Source organism: Fusarium venenatum (genome assembly GCF_020744135.1).
Source record: "Fusarium venenatum strain MPI-CAGE-CH-0201 chromosome Unknown EDB82scaffold_3, whole genome shotgun sequence".
NCBI classification, from domain to species: domain Eukaryota; kingdom Fungi; phylum Ascomycota; class Sordariomycetes; order Hypocreales; family Nectriaceae; genus Fusarium; species Fusarium venenatum.
The window spans coordinates 3,740,950-3,761,653 of NW_027072131.1; the positions used below are offsets into that span (position 1 = coordinate 3,740,950).

Sequence of the window (20,704 nt, forward strand, 5' to 3'; positions counted from 1 at the left end):
GAACTCATGGAAGCCAGGATCCCAGCCTGACTAGAATATATGCTGTTTTTAAGAAGACATCAGCTGTGCATGAAACTGAAACATGCCTCTCTCATTCTTATGAAGAGTCTATTCTAGTTACCCATTGAAAGAGGCCTTCGTGGGGGATCTTACGATATTTGACCAATCGGGCCTGCGATCTGGGTGGGCTATGGAGGTCTCCGACGGAAGCCTTAGCATTGTGTTATTGTGAGCAGATCCATTTGACGGGTTTCTGGTTATAATTTAGGGTAATGTCTTATGGAATCTTAGAGTACTTACCTTAGACTATGTTTTAGGTAAATTCCTCTAGTCTTACCTCAAGAGGTTCATTGCTGAAGATATGTCAAAGTTGTAAGTGACCTAATCAGGCTTAGTGTCACACGCCCCGCCTTGTGTCTTGTTCAGGACCTAAAAAGCGGCTCAATATTCGTAACCTACATCCAATGCTACTACCATCAACTTGGGCGAGCCGTCGGCCCTTATCATCGGGACCTTAAGCTTACATTACAGACATAAGGCCAGCATGAGTGGACTACTCGCCGCTGGGTTGCGGCCTCTTCCACGCAGGACTACGGTCCTTCCCGTCAGACACTTGCATCTACATCGTCAATCTACGGGTGGCCTCCTCCAAGCTGATGCTGCAATTCGAGCGACACGAAAACGAATGTGGCAAGGCGGAAACAATGCTTTTCACAATGCTGTCACTACAAGGAATGCCTCCTTTGCTAGATTCTTGCCTAAACTTATGGTCAAGTTTCTGAGGGTGCCGGCAATGTTTGGCGGTGTGGCCATCGGTGCTTTTGCCTGGGTTCAATACCAAGCAGCTCGTATGTCACAACTTCAATCCCACACACACACACCCATATCAAACAATGGCTAATTTTAATAGAGGCCGGCACATTCGCAGTGAATCTATTCAACACAACCACAGATACCGTTTCGAGCGCAGCTTCGAGCTTATTTGGCGGTGCCAAGGACATAGCTGATCAAGTAAATCGAGGATGGGAATCTACGAAAGAGAAAGCCGAACTACCCGATTGGGTCAAACAAATCCTAAAACTTCAAGAAGATGTTGGTACTGGTGGTTCAGGCGGTTCAGGCGGTGGCGAGCCGAAGCAGAGCAAGGTTGGTGCCGCAGCTGCTGTGGGTGCTACAGCTGCTGCTTATGGCTACGACCAGTCGGACGATGAGGATCCTCGAAATGTCGAACAGGTGGCTAAGGACGACCAGATGATGCTTCTAACCAAGAAGATGATCGAGATTCGAACTATTCTCCAAAAGGTTGGACAGTCCAGCACCTTGACTCTTCCCTCCATTGTGGTTATAGGATCCCAGTCTTCGGGAAAGAGCTCCGTCTTGGAGGCCATTGTTGGTCACGAATTTCTCCCAAAGGGTTCCAACATGGTTACAAGGAGGCCAATTGAGCTGACTCTCGTCAACACGCCATCTGCTAAGGAGGAGTATGGCGAGTTTCCCGACCTAGGACTGAGACATATCACCGACTTTTCATCAATTCAGCGGACTCTAACCGAACTCAACCTTGCCGTCCCCGATAGCCAGTGTGTCTCTGACGACCCAATTCATCTAACCGTCTACTCCCCGAACGTGCCCGACCTGTCACTTATCGATCTTCCCGGATACATCCAAGTTGTAGGACAAAACCAACCCCTGGAATTAAAGCAGAAAATTTCCGAGCTTTGTGATAAGTACATTCAGCCTCCTAATGTCATCCTTGCCATCTCTGCTGCCGATGTGGATTTAGCAAACTCGACTGCTCTCCGCGCGTCTCGCAGGGTTGACCCTAGGGGTGAGCGAACAATCGGTGTGGTTACTAAGATGGACTTGGTCGATCCTGTCCGTGGGGCAAACATCTTGAATGATCAACAGTACCCCTTGAGGCTGGGGTATGTGGGCGTGATTTCCAAGGCGCCTCAAAACCAAGGACTATTCAAGATGGGCAACACCAATCGGCTTGCCCAAATTAACAAACAAGAGAAGACCTTCTTTGACGCCCACCCCAGGGAATTCGGTCCTGGAGCTGAAGTCAATGTTGGAACCAAGACGCTCCGCAAGAAGCTTATGCATGTCTTAGAACAGACAATGTCTGGAAGCCTACAAAGCACCAGTGATGCTATTCGACAAGAGCTTGAGGAGGCCACATACGAGTTTAAGGTTCAATATAACGACCGCCCGCTTTCGGCCGAATCTTATCTTGCAGAGAGTTTGGATTCCTTCAAGCACTCTTTCAAGCAGTTTGCCGAGGAGTTTGGACGTCCTCAGATGCACGAGCTTCTGAAGCAGGAACTGGACCAGAAGGTCCTTGACTTGCTCGCGGCCAGGTATTGGAACAAGCCCATCGAAGATCTCTCGCCAGTGAATCCCGACTTGGACAATCTAGCAGATCTACCGAAAGCTCCTGCCGATTCTCTTTACTGGCACCGACAGTTGGATGCTTCTACATCCGCGCTTACGAAGCTCGGTGTTGGGCGTTTGGCCACCACTGCGGTTGCCTCTTCTATACAGGCTCATATCGACTCCCTCATCAGCAATTCCAGCTTCTCCAGCAACCCTACCACCCGTCAGGCTATCTTGGAAGCCGCCTCGAGCATTCTTAGCGATAAGTTTTACAGCACCAGCGACCAAGTGGAAAACTGCATCAAACCCTATAAATTCGAGATCGAACTCGAGAACCAGGAGTGGACTAAGGGACGTGATCACGTGGGTGCTGTGCTTAAGAAGGAGCTCCAGGACTGCGAGAGAGCCTTGAAAAACCTCGAGGATAGTGTCGGCGGACGACGAAAAATCAAAGATGTCATGACCTACGTCGATAAGGCCCGTAAGGGTGAGGTCGTGGTTGAGGGCGATAACCGTAGCGGCGCCGGTGGCTTCAGCGCTGCTCTTCTGAGCAAGGGTAAGTTCAACGCACGAATGTATCTCTATAGGGGCTAACATATACAGGGCGTGAGGCTGTTTTCCTACGTGACAGAGCCGATATCATCAAGATGCGCCTGCTTGCAGTCAAATCCAAGCAGTGTGCTGACCCCAAGAACAAGTACTACTGCCCTGAGGTTTTCCTTGATGCCGCTGCGACGAAGATGGCGTCCACTGCTGTTCTTTTCCTGAACGTGGAGCTCCTCACAGAGTTTTATTATAGCTTTCCTAGGGAGCTGGATCGTCGTCTTGGTCGCCAGCACCTATCTGACGACGAGATCGAGAAATTCGCTAAGGAAGATCCCAAGATCCGTCGGCATCTGGAGGTCATTCGCCGCAAGGAATTGCTTGAGCTGGTTCTCGAGAAAATGGAGAGCCTGAGGCAGCTCGACGGCCGTGAACGAACAAACGCTAACGCCAGACGAGACCGTAAGCAAGGTCGTTGGGGCCTATTCTAAGCAGGCCAACGGGACCTGTTCTAAGCAAGGTCGGCGGGGCCTGCCCTAAGCAGGTCTCTTGTTAAAATGAGACACATGATTCTTCACTGGGAGGGAGTTGAAGGAGTTGTATGATTGATTGTTGGAATTAGATTATCACCACTTTCTTAGTTATGGATAGATAAGCCGGTGAAGAGGCTTGAATAAGAGACGAAATTAGTATGTGAGTTTATGCTACTTAGATCAGGTCTTCTTAGGCTATTTATTTTTATATCCTAAAGCTGAGAGAACCTTTATATTACCCACTAGGGGGGCAAATGATGGAAGAGAATATGTGTAAAAGTGCTTTATTCGGTAGTGGTATTTATATATGTGCAAAATTGAAGGTTAACATGTATGCTTCCACTATCCTGCTTCGGAGTGATGTTGTGCCCCTTATGTACTGCCCTCTGTACTCATTTGTAGCGTCACCTCCCATCTAATACTTCCACCGTGGCCGTATCCTTCACCCAGTCTGTTCTGGATTAAGCCCGAGATACGCTGCCGTAGCTTACTTATGGACATCTCATCATAGCCCTTGACGACGCTTAACTTGAGGTTGGCCATGCAAAGGCCATAGTGGACCTGCCAGAATTGCGCATCATCAATAGCAACGACGCTTGGTTCAGTCTCAATCTCTCGAAGGACGGCACTGACGCCGTTGTTGCCATCACTGCCACCATAGGACATGAGTAGCATAAGGCCCTGTGCGACGGCTAGCCGCATACCAAGGGCAAACATGGCAAAGGCGATAACAGCACAAATAAGACGGTCGAGCCACGTGTAGAGTGAGATAGAGAGGAGTGGAAGAAGAGCAATAACAGCGGAGAATGAGAGCGTGAGGAAGTGGAAGGGGTTTGACAGTACACTTGGCAAAGCAGCAAGGTACGAGACACGCAGAAGTTTGGCAATACGAGCATGGTTTCGGAGACCGTATGCCGAGACTAGGGTGCTCACCATAGCAGCAGCAGACACAAGGTCAATAGAACCATCTGGACTGTCATGACCGTGTTCATGATGAGCCTCATGGTTGCCAAGAGACTCGAGGAAATGCTTAAGTGTGTGTGACACCAAGTCAAACCCTCCAAAGAGAAGGAAAACGGACATGGCGAATCCAGCAAGGACCTCGGCTCTCTCGAGACCAAAGGGGTGCCGGATACTGCTGCGTCGCCAAACCTCAAAATTACCAAGGACGTCAACCATGACACAGACAGCAGCACTACCGGCATCGAAGAAGACAAGATGCGAGAGGGCCGTAGTAGCAAGAGAGCCCTCTGAGCGGAAGAAGATATAAGTAGCCACAGTAAGGTGGCACATGCTCCAGTAACAGTGAATACGTTGGTCCTTTGTCATGCTTTTCCATGCCTCGCGAGCGGTCGGGATAGGGAGAGAAGCGGGAAGGACTGGTGGGGGTCTCTGCGGTGGTTCTTTGAAGATTTGATGTTGAGACGAGATACTACTGTGTTTGTATCTGTGTCCGCGACGTTGTCCAATGTTCTGCGAAAAGATATATCAGCGTATTGTTGGAGACATGTGAAGAAAGGCTACACACCGACTTGACAGGGCCTGCAGAGATCACCTGCGTCTGGAAATTGAAAGGGTTCTTAAACCCAGGGGACGAAGGAGAGTCCGCTGTCTCGTCTTCGGCGTTCATTGTCGGGAGTGATAGAGAGGAAGAGGACGTAGTTGTCGTGGAGGGTATCAGTAGATTCGCTGCCGAATTCTGAGCGACGGCGTTATGGTTGACTTGGCGATTGATAGCGATAGAGTCGTTATTCCTATCAACACCACCGTCTGCAAACTTTTCGAAGTTCGTTATGTCAAAACCGTCGTCGCTATCGCCCTGGAAAACCAGACTTGGCGGGCGGAGTTTCTGAGGAGGATAAGCACCTGGATAGTCCGACATGTGCTGCTGCTTTCGGATACGCGCTTCTTTATTCAGTTAGATCGACAAGCCGATCAATTGATTCCAGGAACCCTGTTTTAGAGACTCGAAAACCGTAACATGGAGGTTGAAGGTTTTGGGCACAAACTGGTTTCGTCGATAGCGCAAGCCTTGACGAAACGGAAGACAAGATGGAATGCGTAGGTTGACGTCGCGATCGATAACCATTAGGTTGTCCACTGTGGAGGCGGACCGACCGATGGGGGGTTTTTCAGGGGTACTCCGGAGGATGCAGGGGCTACACAAGCGCCCAAGCCACATCATCCATGTCTGTTCTAGCGGATCATGGAGTCCCTGGCCCTTCTTTGTGGCTGGCGTCTCTCGACGCCTCAAAGATATCGTCATTAGCTTCATGTCCTCTATCTGGCTTTAGTAGTCCTTGCAACTTCTACTTTTGCGACAGTTCAGATTATACGAAGGCTACGGAAGCCATGCAGCTATTCCCTTTACATCAATAATAATAGTTCGCGGCACATAGCTGTGACCGTGAATGATTTTGCTCCCACTACCTACCGAATGCTGGCCCCAACTTCTTGGTTCTTCCCTCGACATTCGGAAAAGCGAATCTAAGTAACCACTTTGCTTGGCGCTCCCACTTACAACTTCGCGATGGAGGGCACTTTAGAAAACAAACAGGACAATTTACCTACACCCTCTCCACCCCATCGACGAAACTCCTCAAATTCGAGCATCTTATCCAAGTTCCCCTTTTTGAGGACATCACCAGAAAAGCGACGTGAACAGACCGAAAATGCGATCGACGACGATGCCCCTGCGACAACCCATCGGCCTGCTGCCCGACCATCTGCGAGCGTGATACAATATCAACGAACACGAAGACGCCGGGGATCTCTTAGGAAAGCTGCCCTGCTTGGTCGAGGAGCGCAACGCGAGCGCAGAGAAAGCAGGTCCCTAGTTATCGACACTTCACATGCTGCTGCATATGGGCTCGATCCTACGGCTGCACAGACCCAGAGTCCGTCGCCGATAGAATCTCTGGATCTAAATGCGGCACAAGGGGGTGCGCGGCGCACACATGTCGATGGGTTTGCGCCTTTGCCTGGAGGACTCGGCACGGCACCTGTACTTCCTACGAAGGTGGCATCCTTGCATACTACAGCTCGTTCAACAGCACTAGCGGATCAAGATGGAGCATCTTATACGTCTACAGATGAGGAAGATATGCTCCAGATACCTGGTAGCTCATCGACAATCAGGCAGAGTCTGTCGATATCACCAGGACCAGACTCTTACTTCAACAGTGTAAAATCGACATCATCACAACGCAGACGGCTCACAAACAGAGCGAAGTCCCCATTGTCATTCAGTGGTCTGTCGTCCAACACATTGCCGGCGCATGAAGACTGGGACTACGCAGACACGGAATGGTGGGGATGGGTTGTTCTGTGCGTGACATGGTTTGTGTTTGTCGTTGGAATGGGATCTTGTCTTGATCTCTGGAGCTGGGCGTGGGACGTAGGCAAGACTCCATATGCGCCGCCAGAGTTCGAAGACGATGATACTCTGCCAATTGTGGGATACTACCCTGCGTTAATCATTCTCACGGGTGTAATGGCATGGGTATGGGTTGTTGTAGCTTGGGTTGGGATGAAGTACTTCCGGCATGCTAAAATCAGCGGCGACTAGATAATGCGTTGGCTGGATGTTTCTAGCTTTGAGCTTGAATTAAGTTCTGACACCATTTACCCAGACTTGATACTATTAATGATTATTAACGAGGATTTATTGACATGTTCTTCAACACTGCTTCTGTATTGGCATCAGGGTACCAGAAAAGCTGGCCGCCATAAGCATGAGAGACGAAATTGGTAGGCCAGTTTGTGCTACTTAGACCATACTTCTTAGACTATTTATTTTTGTAGCCTAAAGATCAACTTTTCTGCTGCCCACTATATTTGGTTGGGATATTGACGAACTTCATTTTATAATGCAACTCTGTCCTGATCTAGCTAGATCCTCTAAATCAGATGTTCATCGAATGCAGCCTCGACGATCATTGACTGCTGTTCGCTTCCAATTCGTTGTCAAAGGATGTCTTGTTGGTGCTTGCAGAAGTTAAGCGCCGATGCAGCGGCAACGTACGCCATAACAGCCAATCATGTCGGGCTTGATCCTGATCAATATTTAGGACATAAGGATCGTGGCAGTCTCAGCGGGGTCTGTGCAAACCTCTAACGCAGGAATGACGAGGAGGCTCGATAGAAGCGACTCAACAAAGCTCAGGTCTGCAGTAAGAAAAAATCACAATTGTGTCTACGGTAATGTTAGCTCTGCGACGAAAAAAGCCCAAGTTTCTGGCGGGTGACATTGTTCGTTGGTTGTCCCACCTAGACAAATGAGCGGCGGCCTTGGTTCTCTGTCAGCAGACAGATAAAAAGAGGGATATGAGAATTGACACAAAATTCCATCAATTGGCTGTAAGATATATCAAGCAGTATCTGGCATTAAGGGATATTGATATATAATGTGCTTCCCTTGTCAGAATGCGATCTTCTCGAGAGTCTAGGGTAGGGTAGATATCGGCGATTTTTACGATTGAAATGGTGGAAAATTTCCCGAAAGTATCAATCATTACCTGATTCAGTTTGGGCGAAAACCGTTGATTTGCATGAGATGATCGGCAGTATATCATCCGAATACGTCGTGCCTGGGGAAGTCGAGAACACGCCCTCTGCCTGTACGGTTCTTGGCTCAGCATGATCCTTCATGACAGATAGTATCTTGATAGTGTATTGGGAATTATCAACGCTAATATAGTCGTCCATACCTTTTAATTTTGCAACAGACCGTACTTCTGGAAAATCGATAAAAATACTCGTATACTTTGTGATAGCCGCCAATGGCGATATGATAACCCCCAATTACTAACAAATCGATGGAAATGCGGTACGTGGGGGTTCAAAGCCGAACCGAAATGCTCCAAGCGCAACCGCTTTCAAGGTAATTAGCTTCCTTGGCTGACGGCCCGACGCAAGCTCATCTCGTGGACAAGGTCATAGTCATCATGGACATGATATGAGATAGCGGTCTCGTGATGGTTTTCCATAGAGAGATGACTCGGAATGCTAGACTAGCTAGTATTTAGCATGTCGATATTTGAGTATTGACTCAGAAGAGATGCGGAGATTGTCTGGCCATTATTCACTTTGCCATGCTACAACGTTGTGTGTTTCACCCGCATACAAAGCAAGCCACCCGCTGCATCAGAAATGGTCATGTTGGTTATTCTATGGGACTCAATCATCATGCAAGAGCTTATTTGACAAGCTTGGTTCGTCTCAAAGAGTGATACAATATCATACTGTCGGTCTGGACGGGATAGATGAGCTATCGCATCACTGTGCTCGATTGTTTGTCCACACAGGTGTCCGTCAAGGTTATTTATTTATTATGCGTAGTGGGATGGATTCATGCTGTCCACCGATCCTTATATCAGTCATTGCCAGACTTGGTGTCAGCCAAAATAGCGGCCTGCCATGTCATCAATCCTTTGTTCCATGGCCTGTCTGACTCTGGATCAAAGCTATGATGAACCCCTCAACAAAGAACCATGCCCTAGAGCATTCCCAGAAACCGGAGCCGAGTATTGTTATATTTTAATATTGCTTGGAAGAACAGACAAAAGTGAGCAATAATTGGGAATGGTGTGCAAGGGAGAATATGCATGCCCCTGTCATCTCCAGCTACGCCTGAAACAATTCCACCAGTGGCCATATGTAATCAAAATCAAAGCTCCCAACCTCACCAAATGGCAATGCCAGCCTACTGAGATATTAAGCAGGATCCAAGGCATTGCGTATTTCCTTCATTTCAGCTGTCATGTATTAGACCATTTTTTAGCGCACGAGCTTCCTCAGCTTGCTTGAGCTTGAGTCACTTTAGTTTAGTCACGTAGGCAGAGGCTCACTCATCAGCTTCGCTTTTATTGTAGCCTCGCTGTCGCCGAGCTTCGATTGCGTTTTTATTTTCTTTTTCGCCATCACTTTCCGTTTTATTTAAGCCATCCATTCATATTATCTCGCATGCGATCCACTACCCATCCATCCTCCTGCAGCAGATTCTAGGCCTTTGTGGTGGAAGAGGCGAATAATAATCACTCAGTACAAGAACGGAAAAATGGTTTGGACAGGGGGATCAATTATTAATTGGAGGGGGACCTGACATTTGACCTACGACTCCAAGCTTACATAGCACTTAGTATTAGGTAGCTAGCTGTACGCGCTGTAACAGCAAGGCAATGAACCTACGTACGTTAGTAGTGGACATCTTATTTCCTGTCTTTCGAACGTTTTTGTTCCTGCTTTTATAATAAACATCTTCAACGTCCAGCGTATCTTATCAAACTTTGATATCGAGTGATTGATTACTCTGGAAATCAAGCACCGCCTCGTATCTCAACTCAACATCATCTCTTAAAGCAGCACAGTACCTTGGCAATCAATACCCTTAATACAGTCAAGTTCCTTGCTGCAGCTCATCAGGTGTCGGGTCCCTCCACCGCCACACACCTCACACCCACAGACCTCCCCCATTTCTCCCACTTCTAGGCCCCAAGACCCGCCAAAGAGAGCATCTCCCCCTGGTGCGCCCGCCTAATTCGGTCTCCCCTACTGTACAGTGCAGAGGGTGCTCTGTAGGTGGGCTACTGGGCTGCCATCGGCCGAATGCCTGGGTTTCGAAAACCCGCCTAAAACCAAACCAGCCCAGCCTCTTCACCTAACCTCACTCACTCCCTCAATCGACTCTCCACTTCACTCCCGTCTTTTCTCCCGTCCGTCTGTCTTGTCTCCCATCTATCTCATCTCATTCATCAACTCAAACTCACCTCCCGTCACCTCTTCAACCGCTCCAAAGCCATCTTCAGCATATCCTCCATCTCACCTTCTTGTTTTTTTCCATTACTGTTGCTGTACAAAACTCTTTGTCCGTATACGTTCGAAATCTTGTCTTGGCCGTTGGAAACCGTTCCCCTGTCCAAAGGCACTCACGAGTAATCCTGCATCAATCCGCTCCACCGCGTCACGAATCGTAACGATAACCTCAAAACTCTGCCCGACTCGCTCTTCCTTGGCCAGTCCCCCATCGAGGGGTTTGTCCTCATCATCATTCGACTTCGCATCCTTTTGTGTCATCACGTTGCGAATCTGGCCAGACTCTCTGTAATCAGGCTTCAGGTCGCCACACCACCTCGACAATTTGGGACCCTGAATAATCCCTCCCATACCATACCCCGAAAAGCCTCTTCGATCCTTCGCCATCGCCATCAACCGCAATCATGAGGGAAGTCAACTTTAGTATCCCAAACGTCAACAAGGCGTCTGTCGGTATTACTACCGCCCTATATGATCGCCGTGCGCTCGATTGCACCTCGACACTCCCCCTCATCAACTCGCTCAACCATCTTGCCTATCTCACCACATCTTCTGCTCGTATCCGCGACATTCTCACCGTCGATGGAGGTATTGAGCGTCTTGTCTGCATTCTGAAACAAGGCCGTAGTAAGGACATGATGGGAATGTGGAAGTGGAACCTTGCTTTCCAGTGTGTCGTCAATATTGGTGTTCGAGGCACGGAAAACGTCCGCACTCGTGTTGTCGAGGCTGACATGGTCCCTGTCATCGCTACAATCCTCGATAACTATACCAAGGCTGTCGACAAATGCCGCGAGAAGGCCGAAGAAGCCAAACAAAAGCAGAACTACGATAACCATCGTCACCGAGGCCATGAGTACCGCCAAAACCCGAAGCCTTCTTCGTCCAATTCAGCATCGGCCACTGCTTCCGCATCATCTTCCTCATCATCGGTAGCTGTGGCTGCTTCTGCATTTGGCCATCGCTCTAGCTCTCGTGTTGACACCATCGAACAGCGATCTCGCCGTCACGGTCCACCGCCCTCCATCGATGTTTCAGCCTCCTACGCAGGACCATCTACTGCCGCTCCTCAAACCCACCCTCAGCAGCAGTCCCTGGATACTGCTATGGGTGGTTCCCAATGGCCTCAGTCCGCTTCAGAGCGCTCTGCATCATGGGGCTCAACTCGTCACCAGCCCCTGAGAGTGAGAGGACTTGAAGATCGTCACGCCACGACTTCGGCCCCTCGGCAGACCATGCAGCCCCTTGCAACTGCAGTATCGAACACCGATACTGTCGAGGGGTTTGTGAGACCTGTTCGTGATATCGATCGCCTTGCTTCAATGGCCCCATTCGGCTCTACAGATTTGGTTTCTCAACCGACATCGCCAACGACCCCTCTGCCACCCCCTCAGATGCGCTCGCCGACTGTTCGCCCAGCATCCGCTCTTGGCCCATCTGGTCGATCTCGCCGACGCCCATCGATCCGCCACCAGAACTCGACTGCCGATGCCGATGACATTAACGGTGATAGCATGCCCTCAGACGAGTCACCCGAGACAGAGATGACAGGTACCGACAACCTGCAATCAGCTGTTGGTATTCAGGATATTACTATGGAGGACGGCGACACCATGCTTGGTGGTACAACTCTCGATCTGGCTACGCCAACAGTCTCTGAAACCCATCAGGAAGCCAGCACCTTCAATATCAACCACCGTAGTCCCATGGATGGCAGCCTTACCAACAACAACGCCCCGACACCGGTTCCCGCGATTGGACTCTCGCCCAACCGTCCTGCGATGACCACACCTCCACAACCTCCTCTAGCTGCTACCACCGTCCCTCGATATCTCCTGGACCGTAACTTCGTCCCCAACCCTCAGATGGTTGCCGCTATGCCTCGGGAAGAAGATGTGCTCATGTCTCTGCAGCTTCTCGCATATGTCTCCAAGTACTGTGGGCTTCGCTCTTATTTCCAAAAGAGCCACCTTGTCCCACGTCTCAAGATCGGTAAAGAGCTTGCTGCCATCGATAAGGACATCACTGCCATGGATGAGGAAGAGGATGTTCCTGAGGTTTACGATGAAGATGCCGACGACGAAGAGTATCTGCTTCCCAATGATTTCAACCTCTTTCCTCTTGTCGAGAAGTTCACTGTGCGCTATCACAGTACTGATATGCAGTACTGGGCCGGCGTTGTCATGAGAAATCTCTGCCGCAAGGATGACACTCGTGGTGGCATTCGTCAGTGTGCCTACTACCAATGCGGTAAATGGGAAGAGTACACCCGCCAGTTTGCGAAATGCCGCCGATGCCGACGCACCAAATACTGTAGCAAGGAGTGTCAGAAGAGTGCATGGGCTTTCCATCGCCACTGGTGCGTAGCGGCCACCCAGTAAGCTGGTCGCTTGACAACGATTTTTACGACAACCAATTCACAACAGCATCTTCTCGGCGAATTCTGCGGCATCAATGCTTGATTCATACACATTCTTCTTTAAGGGTTGCGAATGCATTGCACAGCAAAGCGTGTCATGAGCGCATGGCGTTTCTTCTCGATACCACTGGTTTTGCTTTCTCTTTTCATGGGCGTCTTCGGGCTGGGCATTAACGGTCACTGACTTTTGGGTGCATATCACATGTCATTGCACTTCCAATGTTTCCTTTTTTGTATTTTTTTACCCTCTACCGCACTTCCCACAGCCTTGCAGGTTTTCTTTCTTTTAATTATTTCTTATTGTTGCGACTGGCAATCGCTCAGAGACCCCTCTCCTTTGAGTGCAGGCGTTTTTCACAAGGAGCGGCCATATAGCAGACAGAAAACAATGCTCCCTTATGTATATAGATACCTCTGACTACTGGAGGCTCTCGGGTGTCGCTACTTCGGGTGCATGGACATCTGGATATGAATGATGACGGCGGAACAACGATGGAGACCCGCGAAGAAGCTTCGCGACAGACAGATTGAGCACAGTCGACCGCAAAAGTTGGATCAGTGGATACTGATGTGCATATTCAACAGAGTTAGATTGCGGCCTCTTGCTTGGTGATTGGGCCTCGAAAAGGGCATCATCACAACAGGTGTTAGGACTGCAAGAACTCATATGCAATTGTGACCAGAATCTGCTACTTAGTCCTTTGGGTATAGACGAAATGACCAAAAAACAACAAAATAAGCAACAGTCCCTTTGGTGAATGTAAAAAATGAAGATAGTCTCTAGATGTGCGTGAACCTACTGCGGCAACACTGTTGCGTTTCTTTCGTTCAGGCATAGCAAGCGCATTCGCTTTGTAAAAAATTGGATGGAGAACATAGTTTGGTGATAGGAAATATAAATATTGACCAAATTGTTTCGATTTACATGCAAGAGGACCCGAAACGCCAGCCCTTGTACTTCATCTCTAGCCTTTTCTTTCAACAGTAATACACCACACAGGCCAACCTCGTCAACAACAGGCATTAACACCGCTCTAGTCACCCCCTCTACCGAGAGCCCATTGACTTTCTTCTCGCCTTGCCAGGCCGCGGCTTTGATACTCTGCCGCCGGCCTTCATCTTCTTGGGGTCAAAGCCGCTGAGATCGCCGGAGCTCATGGCGTCGCCCGACTTGGCGTGGCGCTTCTTGCCACCGAAGCCGTACTTCTCGTTCTTCTTGGTTCGCTTGGAGTTGCCGGCTCCGGCACCGCGGCCAGCGCCTGAGCGAGGGTTGTGGCTCTTCATTTCCTTCTCGACACCAACGTCGAAGATGTCGGCTTCCTTGGTGTCGAGACCAGCACCGCCGGTTTCTGAGCGCTCTGAGAAGTGATGTTAGCAACATGATAAATATGGCTTGATTGCAAGAGTACTTACTTCGCTTGAGGTTCTTGATCTTGTCGAGAGTCTCGCGCTTCTCCTTATGTCGCTCCTGGAGCTTGGCGACTTGAACCTGCTTTCCGAACTTCTTGAGGTCGCGCATCTTGCGAGCCTCCTGGGCAGCCTTCTTGTTGGATGCCTCCTCGACAAGCTTGGCCTTGACCTTCTCCATATGAGCATCCTCCTTGATCATCTCGGCGAAGTAATCCTTGGGGCGAGAGAAGGGGACACCCTCCTGGCGAAGGAGCTTGCGGGCCGTGCGGGTGGCCTCGAGACTCTGGGTGTAGAAGGCGAGCTCGCGCTGGAGATCGTCCTGGACGTCGGGGATAGATTCGGCTGTGGCGCTGCTGGAAACGAGGGACTGGTGTGCCGCGAAGGGAACAGACTTGTCTGTGGGAACAGAAATGCGGTTCAAGGCGGCGAGGAGGGCGGTTGTGTTGTTAATGGTGAGGCGCTGGTGTGGGATAATGTCCTCCTTATCATCTTCGTCGAGATCCTCAAGGTCGGACATGGGGATATCGTCTGCCTCAGGATCCTCCTCCTCGTCGTCCTCTTCAGCTGCGGCTGCGGCTGCCTTCTCAGCTGCCAACTGTGCAAGCTCGGTCTTCTTGAGTGTATCTCTCTTTGGCTTGCGAATAATCTTCTCCTCAAGCTCGATTGAAGAGTCTGAGTCGTCGCTGTCGTTGATGCCTTGTAGGTCGTACTGGTGAAATTTGTCAGTGCAAGTTGTGAGTATATGGTGAGACTAGTACAAACCTGGGGCTCATCGTCCTCCTCATCATCCTCATCCTCTTCCTCGTCGTCTTCATCCTCAAAATCAGCCTCAATCTGGATTGTCCTCTTCTCCTTCTCCTCGTCTGAATCCTTGTCGTCGGTTCCACGAGCGGCGGCGTTTCGCTTCGTAGCCTCCTTCTGTTTCTTCTGGAGCTTAAGCTTCTTGAAATCTATGCCCTTTTCGGCGGCGAGAGCCATCTTTAGCTTGCTTTTTGTGACCATTTTTGCGGCTGTTTTGTTGATGCGACTTTGTAGTGATCTTGTGTCGGCGCAAGCTGCTGGGCAAATGTTACTGGTGCTAATAGGAAAAATCTCCAAATTCTGCCGCGGGACCAATTTCACCGCCTTGACTTTTTTTTAGCGGAGCTAGATTTTTTCGCGCCTTCAGTACCCACTTTGGCTTTCTTAGGGAATTACCAAATCGGGCTATCACAACATGAGAGTTCATGAAGACTAAATAAGCCCTATCTTTCTTGATGAAGCCGTCCTAACCAGAGCTATCAAACTTTGAGGAACACCCCGTCAAATAGATGAAGTTTTACCATACTTCCTTCAATATGAATTACTCTATTCAATCCATATTGAAAATTGTCAGTACCAAGGAGCGTCTAGATGCCACAAGTAGTTCTGTTATAGTCTCAGGTGATGTCTTTACAACCTAGATATATAGTTCACATATTCACATTCAAGAGCGCAAACGATTTCAATCCAAAGACTTGTGTTCAAGAAAGTTATAAAATCGTCCCCAATCTCCTAATAGGGCGTTCTTCTCTCATACCAAGTGGAATGAGAGTGAATAGCTAGTGTAAAATGGCGTCCTCATGTCGGCGTCCCGTCACTCAGAGCCAGGTAAAAACAAAAGTAAACAAGCCAATGAATCTTCTCCTTGCCATATCATTTCCATCTTCCTCCAATTTGTTGTTTGAAAGCGAACGCTTCGCCTTGTGTTGTCGGTAGCTGGTTGTGCGTTGTTGGTTGTCAAGTCGCTCCCAAAAAAGAAAGTCCAGAAGTGATCGGGAAAGCAAAACAGCTTTACATGACAGTGCAGCTGAGAGGGTAACCGGGCTTCTGGTCAGCGGCAGTAGGCTTAGCCATGACAGTGCAGCTGAGAGGGTAGCCAGGCTTCTGGGAAGAGGTGGTCTTGGTGGAAGGCATTTTGAAAGTTGGGGTTGAAAGACTTAGAAAAGTCGGAGAGTATTCTGTGTTGAGAATGGTGAAAGAGTGTTGTGAGTGATTGTTGTGATTGATGAGATTTAGATTAGAGAGGAAGAAGCCATCATCTTTATACTCAAGCCTGGCCAACTTGCCAGAACCAAGATGCTCTCAATCTTGGCCAGTATAACCCGTACCTCTCACCGAGTTTCTGTGTTGGCCGTAGAGCCCATGATCCGTGCAAAACCGCTTAATATTGTTCTCGAGATGGTGTTGCTGTCAGACAAAAGAATACCCGCCGCTAGTGTAGCTACCAACTTGTTGCAGGGCTTCTAGATTGCTTGGCCTGCCTTATTTTAAATGCAGATAGGCTTTAGAAACTTTCGGGGATTAGAAATGCACCGAGTTGTGCTGTCATGTGGTACACGGACGCCGAAGCGCTTGGATCGGATATTGATATTTCTTTGTAAATTGCTTAGTATTGTTCTCTCGCTTCATATTGTCTTCAAGCGCATTGCCACAACCTGCCTAGTTCGATTTACTCGAACTACATGTAATTAGGCTTGTGTGACCTCAACGATGCTCCAATTTGCAATCTCGTCGTGTAAATGCCCTTTGAGTAATCATTCATATACGTGACACAGCATGCAGCGTGATCATAACTCAGAGCCGTCAACCAATTACAGCAAAAGAACAATGCCTAAAAGCGACTGAAAGGAAGCCTGAACATGTTGGTTAGTCATGAATTTGTGCCAGGGATAGTAGGTGGCTTGCCATTTGCCCTTCAATGTGATAACGACCCATGGAGAGCCTGCCTCGTCCACCTCCTTGTCCACTGTGGTCGAGAAGCAAATGGCACTCATGATACCATCTCCAAACTTCTCATTGAGGATGGCCTTGTAAGCATAACCATAGTTCTGAACGATCTCGTATAAGCGGTAGATGAGAGGCTCAGTTGGGGGCATAGGTCCAGCCTGGCCACGGTTAGGAAAGCCTGTTAGTTGAGCAGCCAACGTCTCCTTGGGAAGGTCAAGGATCTCTGACAGTTTCTCGACATCCTCAGACGAGGCGGTGGCCTGTCCGTAGAACAATGCTGCCACTGCAACTTCGCTGCGGCCTAAATGCTTTGCAATTGCCTCAAAGCTCAAGTCCTTGGCGGCCTTCCCGTCAAAGAGTGTCTTTGAGAAGGCGGGAAGCCTATCAGCGATGGTTGACTGTATTGGATGAGCATGATGCCATTATACAGTTATGATTAATCAGTCTTACATCCAGAGTAGCGATGCGCCCTTCGTTTGCCATTGTGACTGTTTATGGGGATATGATATGTTGGTTTGTGGATATAAGGAGGGAGTTTCATTCACTCACGCGCTTGAAGGACATCAAGTCATGACGGAGATGCTCCCCATTCTGTTATCAGCTTGCGGGGTTACAGGCTCCATGACGTGTCAATGGGTTGCAGTCGCACTAGGTGAGATCAAGATTGTACTCGGTGATATACCGGAGACTCGGAAATTTGCTTATTTTGTATGGATGTCTGGCGGTTCTTTGAGGTAATGATAGATATTTGGGCTGCGATATCTAGTGTAGTGGGTCGACTACATGGATTGGTGTTGATACGACAACTGCATAATTCACTCAATCATATACCCTCTCTTGGAGAAAATTTCCCTTGCCTCCCACAGATCGTCCGCGTTGAGGACATCCACGCCCTCGTCAACCAACACTTCTCTGAGTTGATTTCGCACATGAAGTGGCCAATATGGCATACCCCAATACCGCACTTTGAGACCTCGGCTATGGGCTTGAGAGATTTGATCCCGCAACTTTGCTAGTTGCTCTGGCTTGAGACCTTTTGAGCCAACTTTTCCAATCGACTTTTCGAATGATATGCTCGTGTAGTACGAGTTCAGGTCGTTATAAAGACCCTCATTCAGTTGATCAAGCGGTGCATCTAGGAAGATGTCTCGAAAAGGGGTGGCTTCGTTCACCAGACGCAGCTCGGTCTCGCCAGTTCCCACCACTGTGATGGGCCTCGAGACAAACTTGCCGTCATGGACATGACTCAACCATCCCTTTTGGCGAAGGGGCTCAAGTCTTTCGAGCAAAAGCGGCCATGATGTGTTGGGATTTGACTTCAAGTCTACCAGTAACACTACTGTCTGATCATGTTTGCGACCATATATTCCCCGAGGCGGAAGATTAGAATCAGTGTCTAGATTTTGAGATTGTAGTAGCTTCATCAGCGGCTGGATATACATTGATGATAGAGTTCGGTCAGTTGACAGACCGCCCAGGTCATGGCCGACATAGAGCTCACTCTGGACAGCCCAGACATCAGCTTCTATACCGATGCAACCGGCATCTACAGCTGATTGGAAAGGCATGAGTCTCCAATAGTCGTTATGTGAATGGCATGGCGCAGGAAGTATCGAGTTGATTCCTGGACTGGATTTAACTTTATTACTGTTGGTCTGCAATTCTGACACATGAGGCCAGATAGAGGATGTGCTGGCAATGATAAGAGCAAACATGGCGATCATGGAGCTGCTTATAATAAGAATAAATCCATAAGAGAGAGAGTAGTTGCGACTGACCTTATGGCTGCTCCTATTACACCAAAAGCAAATATATAGGGGCGAGTCTTGGTCGCTGATCGTGTTATTTCTTTGCTGACCCCGTGGAGGGGCACAGCGTTTGAAGAGGGCATGATTCGGATGGGAATTCCAGTGATAATAATGAAGTCTAGGTTGGCCTTGGAAAATGATTTGACTCATGTATCATCAGATGTTGGGCTCATGTTTCGTTCAATGAGTTGTGGAGTGGAAAGTCCGGAGTAAGTTATTTTGGTACACCATGAATAAGAATGAGCCCCACACTCTTGTCCTTTCTAAGAAACCGTTTCATCGTGTAATGTAAGAATAAGCAGGATTTAATGATAGGGAAATTGTGAATCCAGTCTCTAAGAACCATGTACGAGGTACAATGGCAAGCGAAGGCTCAGTGAAGGTGTTATGCGAAGAAAATACCCATCTTCGATATCTCAATATAGTGGCTTCAAAAGCCGTAGCGCATGAAGTACGGTGGATGTATCGAACTACAGTGTCTGCTAGGCCTGGAAAGGGCCCGTCTTAAAAACATAGCGGGGCCATGGTTGCGATAAGCCCTGATAAGAGAATTTTTGGAGCCTTCCCAAAGTTTCCATCTTCGAGTTTGTCTGCAATATTACGATCGCATCAAAATCCATATTGACGCCCAAGGGTTACTATTTCCCCTTCAATTGACAGCTGCGCTACGCTCGCTACTTGTATTTGAACTATACATCATGCCTCACAAGCATAAGAGAAAGAGAGGAGACGACGAGTCGGAGTAAGTCGACTTGCTACACTCTTGCTCTATGCACATCTGACTTGTTTCTTTAGGTTCAACCTCCCTCCTTCTCAAAAAGCACGATCTCTACAAGTTGGAAAGAAGAATGCGACAGTGAAGCCTGGATCAGGAAAGAATTCAAAAACAGCCAAGGACGCTCCTGCAGATGCAAAGGTCAAGAAGAGTAAGAAGGCGCGCAAAGAGAACGACGCTCCACGAGCCTTTAGACGACTCATGTCCGTCGCACAGGGCAAGAAAGTGAGATCTGGACTCGACGATGGCGAAGACGCAAAGACGACAAAACAGAAATCAGAAGAGCTTAAGATCCGACCAGGCGAAGACCTTAGGGCCTTTGCTCAACGAGTAGATGCATCGCTACCGGTTGCGGGCCTCACTAAAAAGACGACAATCAAAGATGGAAAGGACGAGCAGGGATTCAAAGTCTACCGCACACGAAAAGAGAGAAACATGCACAAGCTTTACGCTCAATGGCGAGAGGAGGAGCGAAAGATCCAGGAGCAGAAGGAGGACGAGGCAGACGAAGCGATTGGACAGGAACTTGACGAGGATCCTACAGGCGCTGCAGCAATTGCTCGAGCAACACTCAACGAAGCGACAGGCAAGAAGGCGCGACGAAAGGGAGCTAAGTTTGACGATCCTTGGGAAGAGTTAAAGAAGAAGAGAGCAGAAGGCAAGATCGCTGTGCACGACCAGGCACAAGCACCACCCGAGCTTAACAAGAACATGTCAAAACAGATCAAGATCAAAGGTGCTACTGCAAATGTCGCCGACATTCCCAAGGCTGCGGGCAGTCTGAAGCGGAGAGAAGAGCTGCAAGAGGCCCGGGCGGATGTTTTGGAGGCGTACAGGAAGATTCGAGAGCACGAGCAGGCCAAGTTGCTGCGGGCAGGCCATTGAGGATACCCAGCATGAGCGAGTTTACGTTTATGGAATTTAGAATTGCATATGAATCATACTACCAACTATGAAGTGGTCACAGTTTATGTGTGGGTATTTATCTTTTGTCTCTGCATGGCGAATAAAGGCCACGATGGCCCGGCATGCCGTTTGATAGAGGTTGATTAGAAGAAGAGCATTACTAACAATTCATAACTTCTAAGAATTGTATTGCAACGAAACCCCGAAGAAGAAGTGGGCTGCTGAGCAGGTATTGCTTTTGTATTGTGCTCTAAGAGCCCTACCTTTCCTGACGAAGCACGAATCAAGCTGTCAAACTTCGAGGACAACCCCATCCAAATTGTGTGAGAATAAGGTTGCTTCTTGAGCCCTACTTTTTGAAACTCAAAGCTTT

General features: G+C 48.8%; 8 protein-coding genes across 8 annotated transcripts; 4 read left to right on the forward strand and 4 right to left on the reverse strand.

Annotated features, from left to right (window-relative positions):
• The first annotated feature begins 376 nt into the window (after positions 1-376).
• EDB82DRAFT_506616 (P-loop containing nucleoside triphosphate hydrolase protein) lies at positions 377-3,727 on the forward strand. Its single transcript, XM_025727524.2, has 3 exons — positions 377-848; positions 911-2,932; positions 2,980-3,727. Exons 1-3 carry the CDS (start codon positions 545-547, stop codon positions 3,408-3,410), a joined length of 2,757 nt encoding a protein of 918 aa, XP_025581982.2. The 5' UTR covers positions 377-544; the 3' UTR covers positions 3,411-3,727.
• On the reverse strand, positions 3,728-5,003 carry EDB82DRAFT_506618 (cation efflux protein). The gene has a single exon (XM_065608765.1). It carries the CDS (start codon positions 4,779-4,781, stop codon positions 3,825-3,827), a length of 957 nt encoding a protein of 318 aa, XP_065463982.1. The 5' UTR covers positions 4,782-5,003; the 3' UTR covers positions 3,728-3,824.
• Positions 5,004-5,658: 655 nt separating this feature from the next.
• Positions 5,659-7,410, forward strand: EDB82DRAFT_242608 (uncharacterized protein). Its single transcript, XM_025727526.2, has one exon. The coding sequence runs from the start codon at positions 5,983-5,985 to the stop codon at positions 7,018-7,020; it is 1,038 nt and encodes a 345-aa protein (XP_025581984.2). The 5' UTR covers positions 5,659-5,982; the 3' UTR covers positions 7,021-7,410.
• A 3,259-nt stretch (positions 7,411-10,669) lies between these two features.
• Positions 10,670-13,215, forward strand: EDB82DRAFT_434279 (uncharacterized protein; the record flags this gene model as incomplete). Its single annotated transcript, XM_065607737.1, has 3 exons — positions 10,670-12,528; positions 12,633-12,642; positions 13,093-13,215. The coding sequence occupies 3 exons, from the start codon at positions 10,670-10,672 to the stop codon at positions 13,213-13,215; spliced, it is 1,992 nt and encodes a 663-aa protein (XP_065463983.1).
• A 332-nt stretch (positions 13,216-13,547) lies between these two features.
• On the reverse strand, positions 13,548-15,214 carry EDB82DRAFT_506637 (eukaryotic rRNA processing protein EBP2-domain-containing protein). Its single transcript, XM_025727529.2, has 3 exons — positions 14,857-15,214; positions 14,098-14,803; positions 13,548-14,042 (listed from the first exon to the last, which is right to left on the reverse strand). Exons 1-3 carry the CDS (start codon positions 15,094-15,096, stop codon positions 13,732-13,734), a joined length of 1,257 nt encoding a protein of 418 aa, XP_025581987.1. The 5' UTR covers positions 15,097-15,214; the 3' UTR covers positions 13,548-13,731.
• A 1,442-nt stretch (positions 15,215-16,656) lies between these two features.
• On the reverse strand, positions 16,657-17,473 carry EDB82DRAFT_242750 (cyanate lyase C-terminal domain-containing protein). The gene is made up of 3 exons (XM_065607295.1): positions 17,293-17,473; positions 16,801-17,240; positions 16,657-16,748 (listed from the first exon to the last, which is right to left on the reverse strand). Exons 1-3 carry the CDS (start codon positions 17,323-17,325, stop codon positions 16,727-16,729), a joined length of 495 nt encoding a protein of 164 aa, XP_065463984.1. The 5' UTR covers positions 17,326-17,473; the 3' UTR covers positions 16,657-16,726.
• On the reverse strand, positions 17,472-18,870 carry EDB82DRAFT_242749 (uncharacterized protein). The gene is made up of 2 exons (XM_025727532.2): positions 18,621-18,870; positions 17,472-18,570 (listed from the first exon to the last, which is right to left on the reverse strand). The coding sequence occupies exons 1-2, from the start codon at positions 18,731-18,733 to the stop codon at positions 17,658-17,660; spliced, it is 1,026 nt and encodes a 341-aa protein (XP_025581990.2). The 5' UTR covers positions 18,734-18,870; the 3' UTR covers positions 17,472-17,657.
• Positions 18,871-19,201: 331 nt separating this feature from the next.
• Positions 19,202-20,556, forward strand: EDB82DRAFT_506641 (uncharacterized protein). The gene is made up of 2 exons (XM_025727534.2): positions 19,202-19,392; positions 19,446-20,556. The coding sequence occupies exons 1-2, from the start codon at positions 19,349-19,351 to the stop codon at positions 20,308-20,310; spliced, it is 909 nt and encodes a 302-aa protein (XP_025581991.2). The 5' UTR covers positions 19,202-19,348; the 3' UTR covers positions 20,311-20,556.
• Positions 20,557-20,704: the final 148 nt, after the last annotated feature.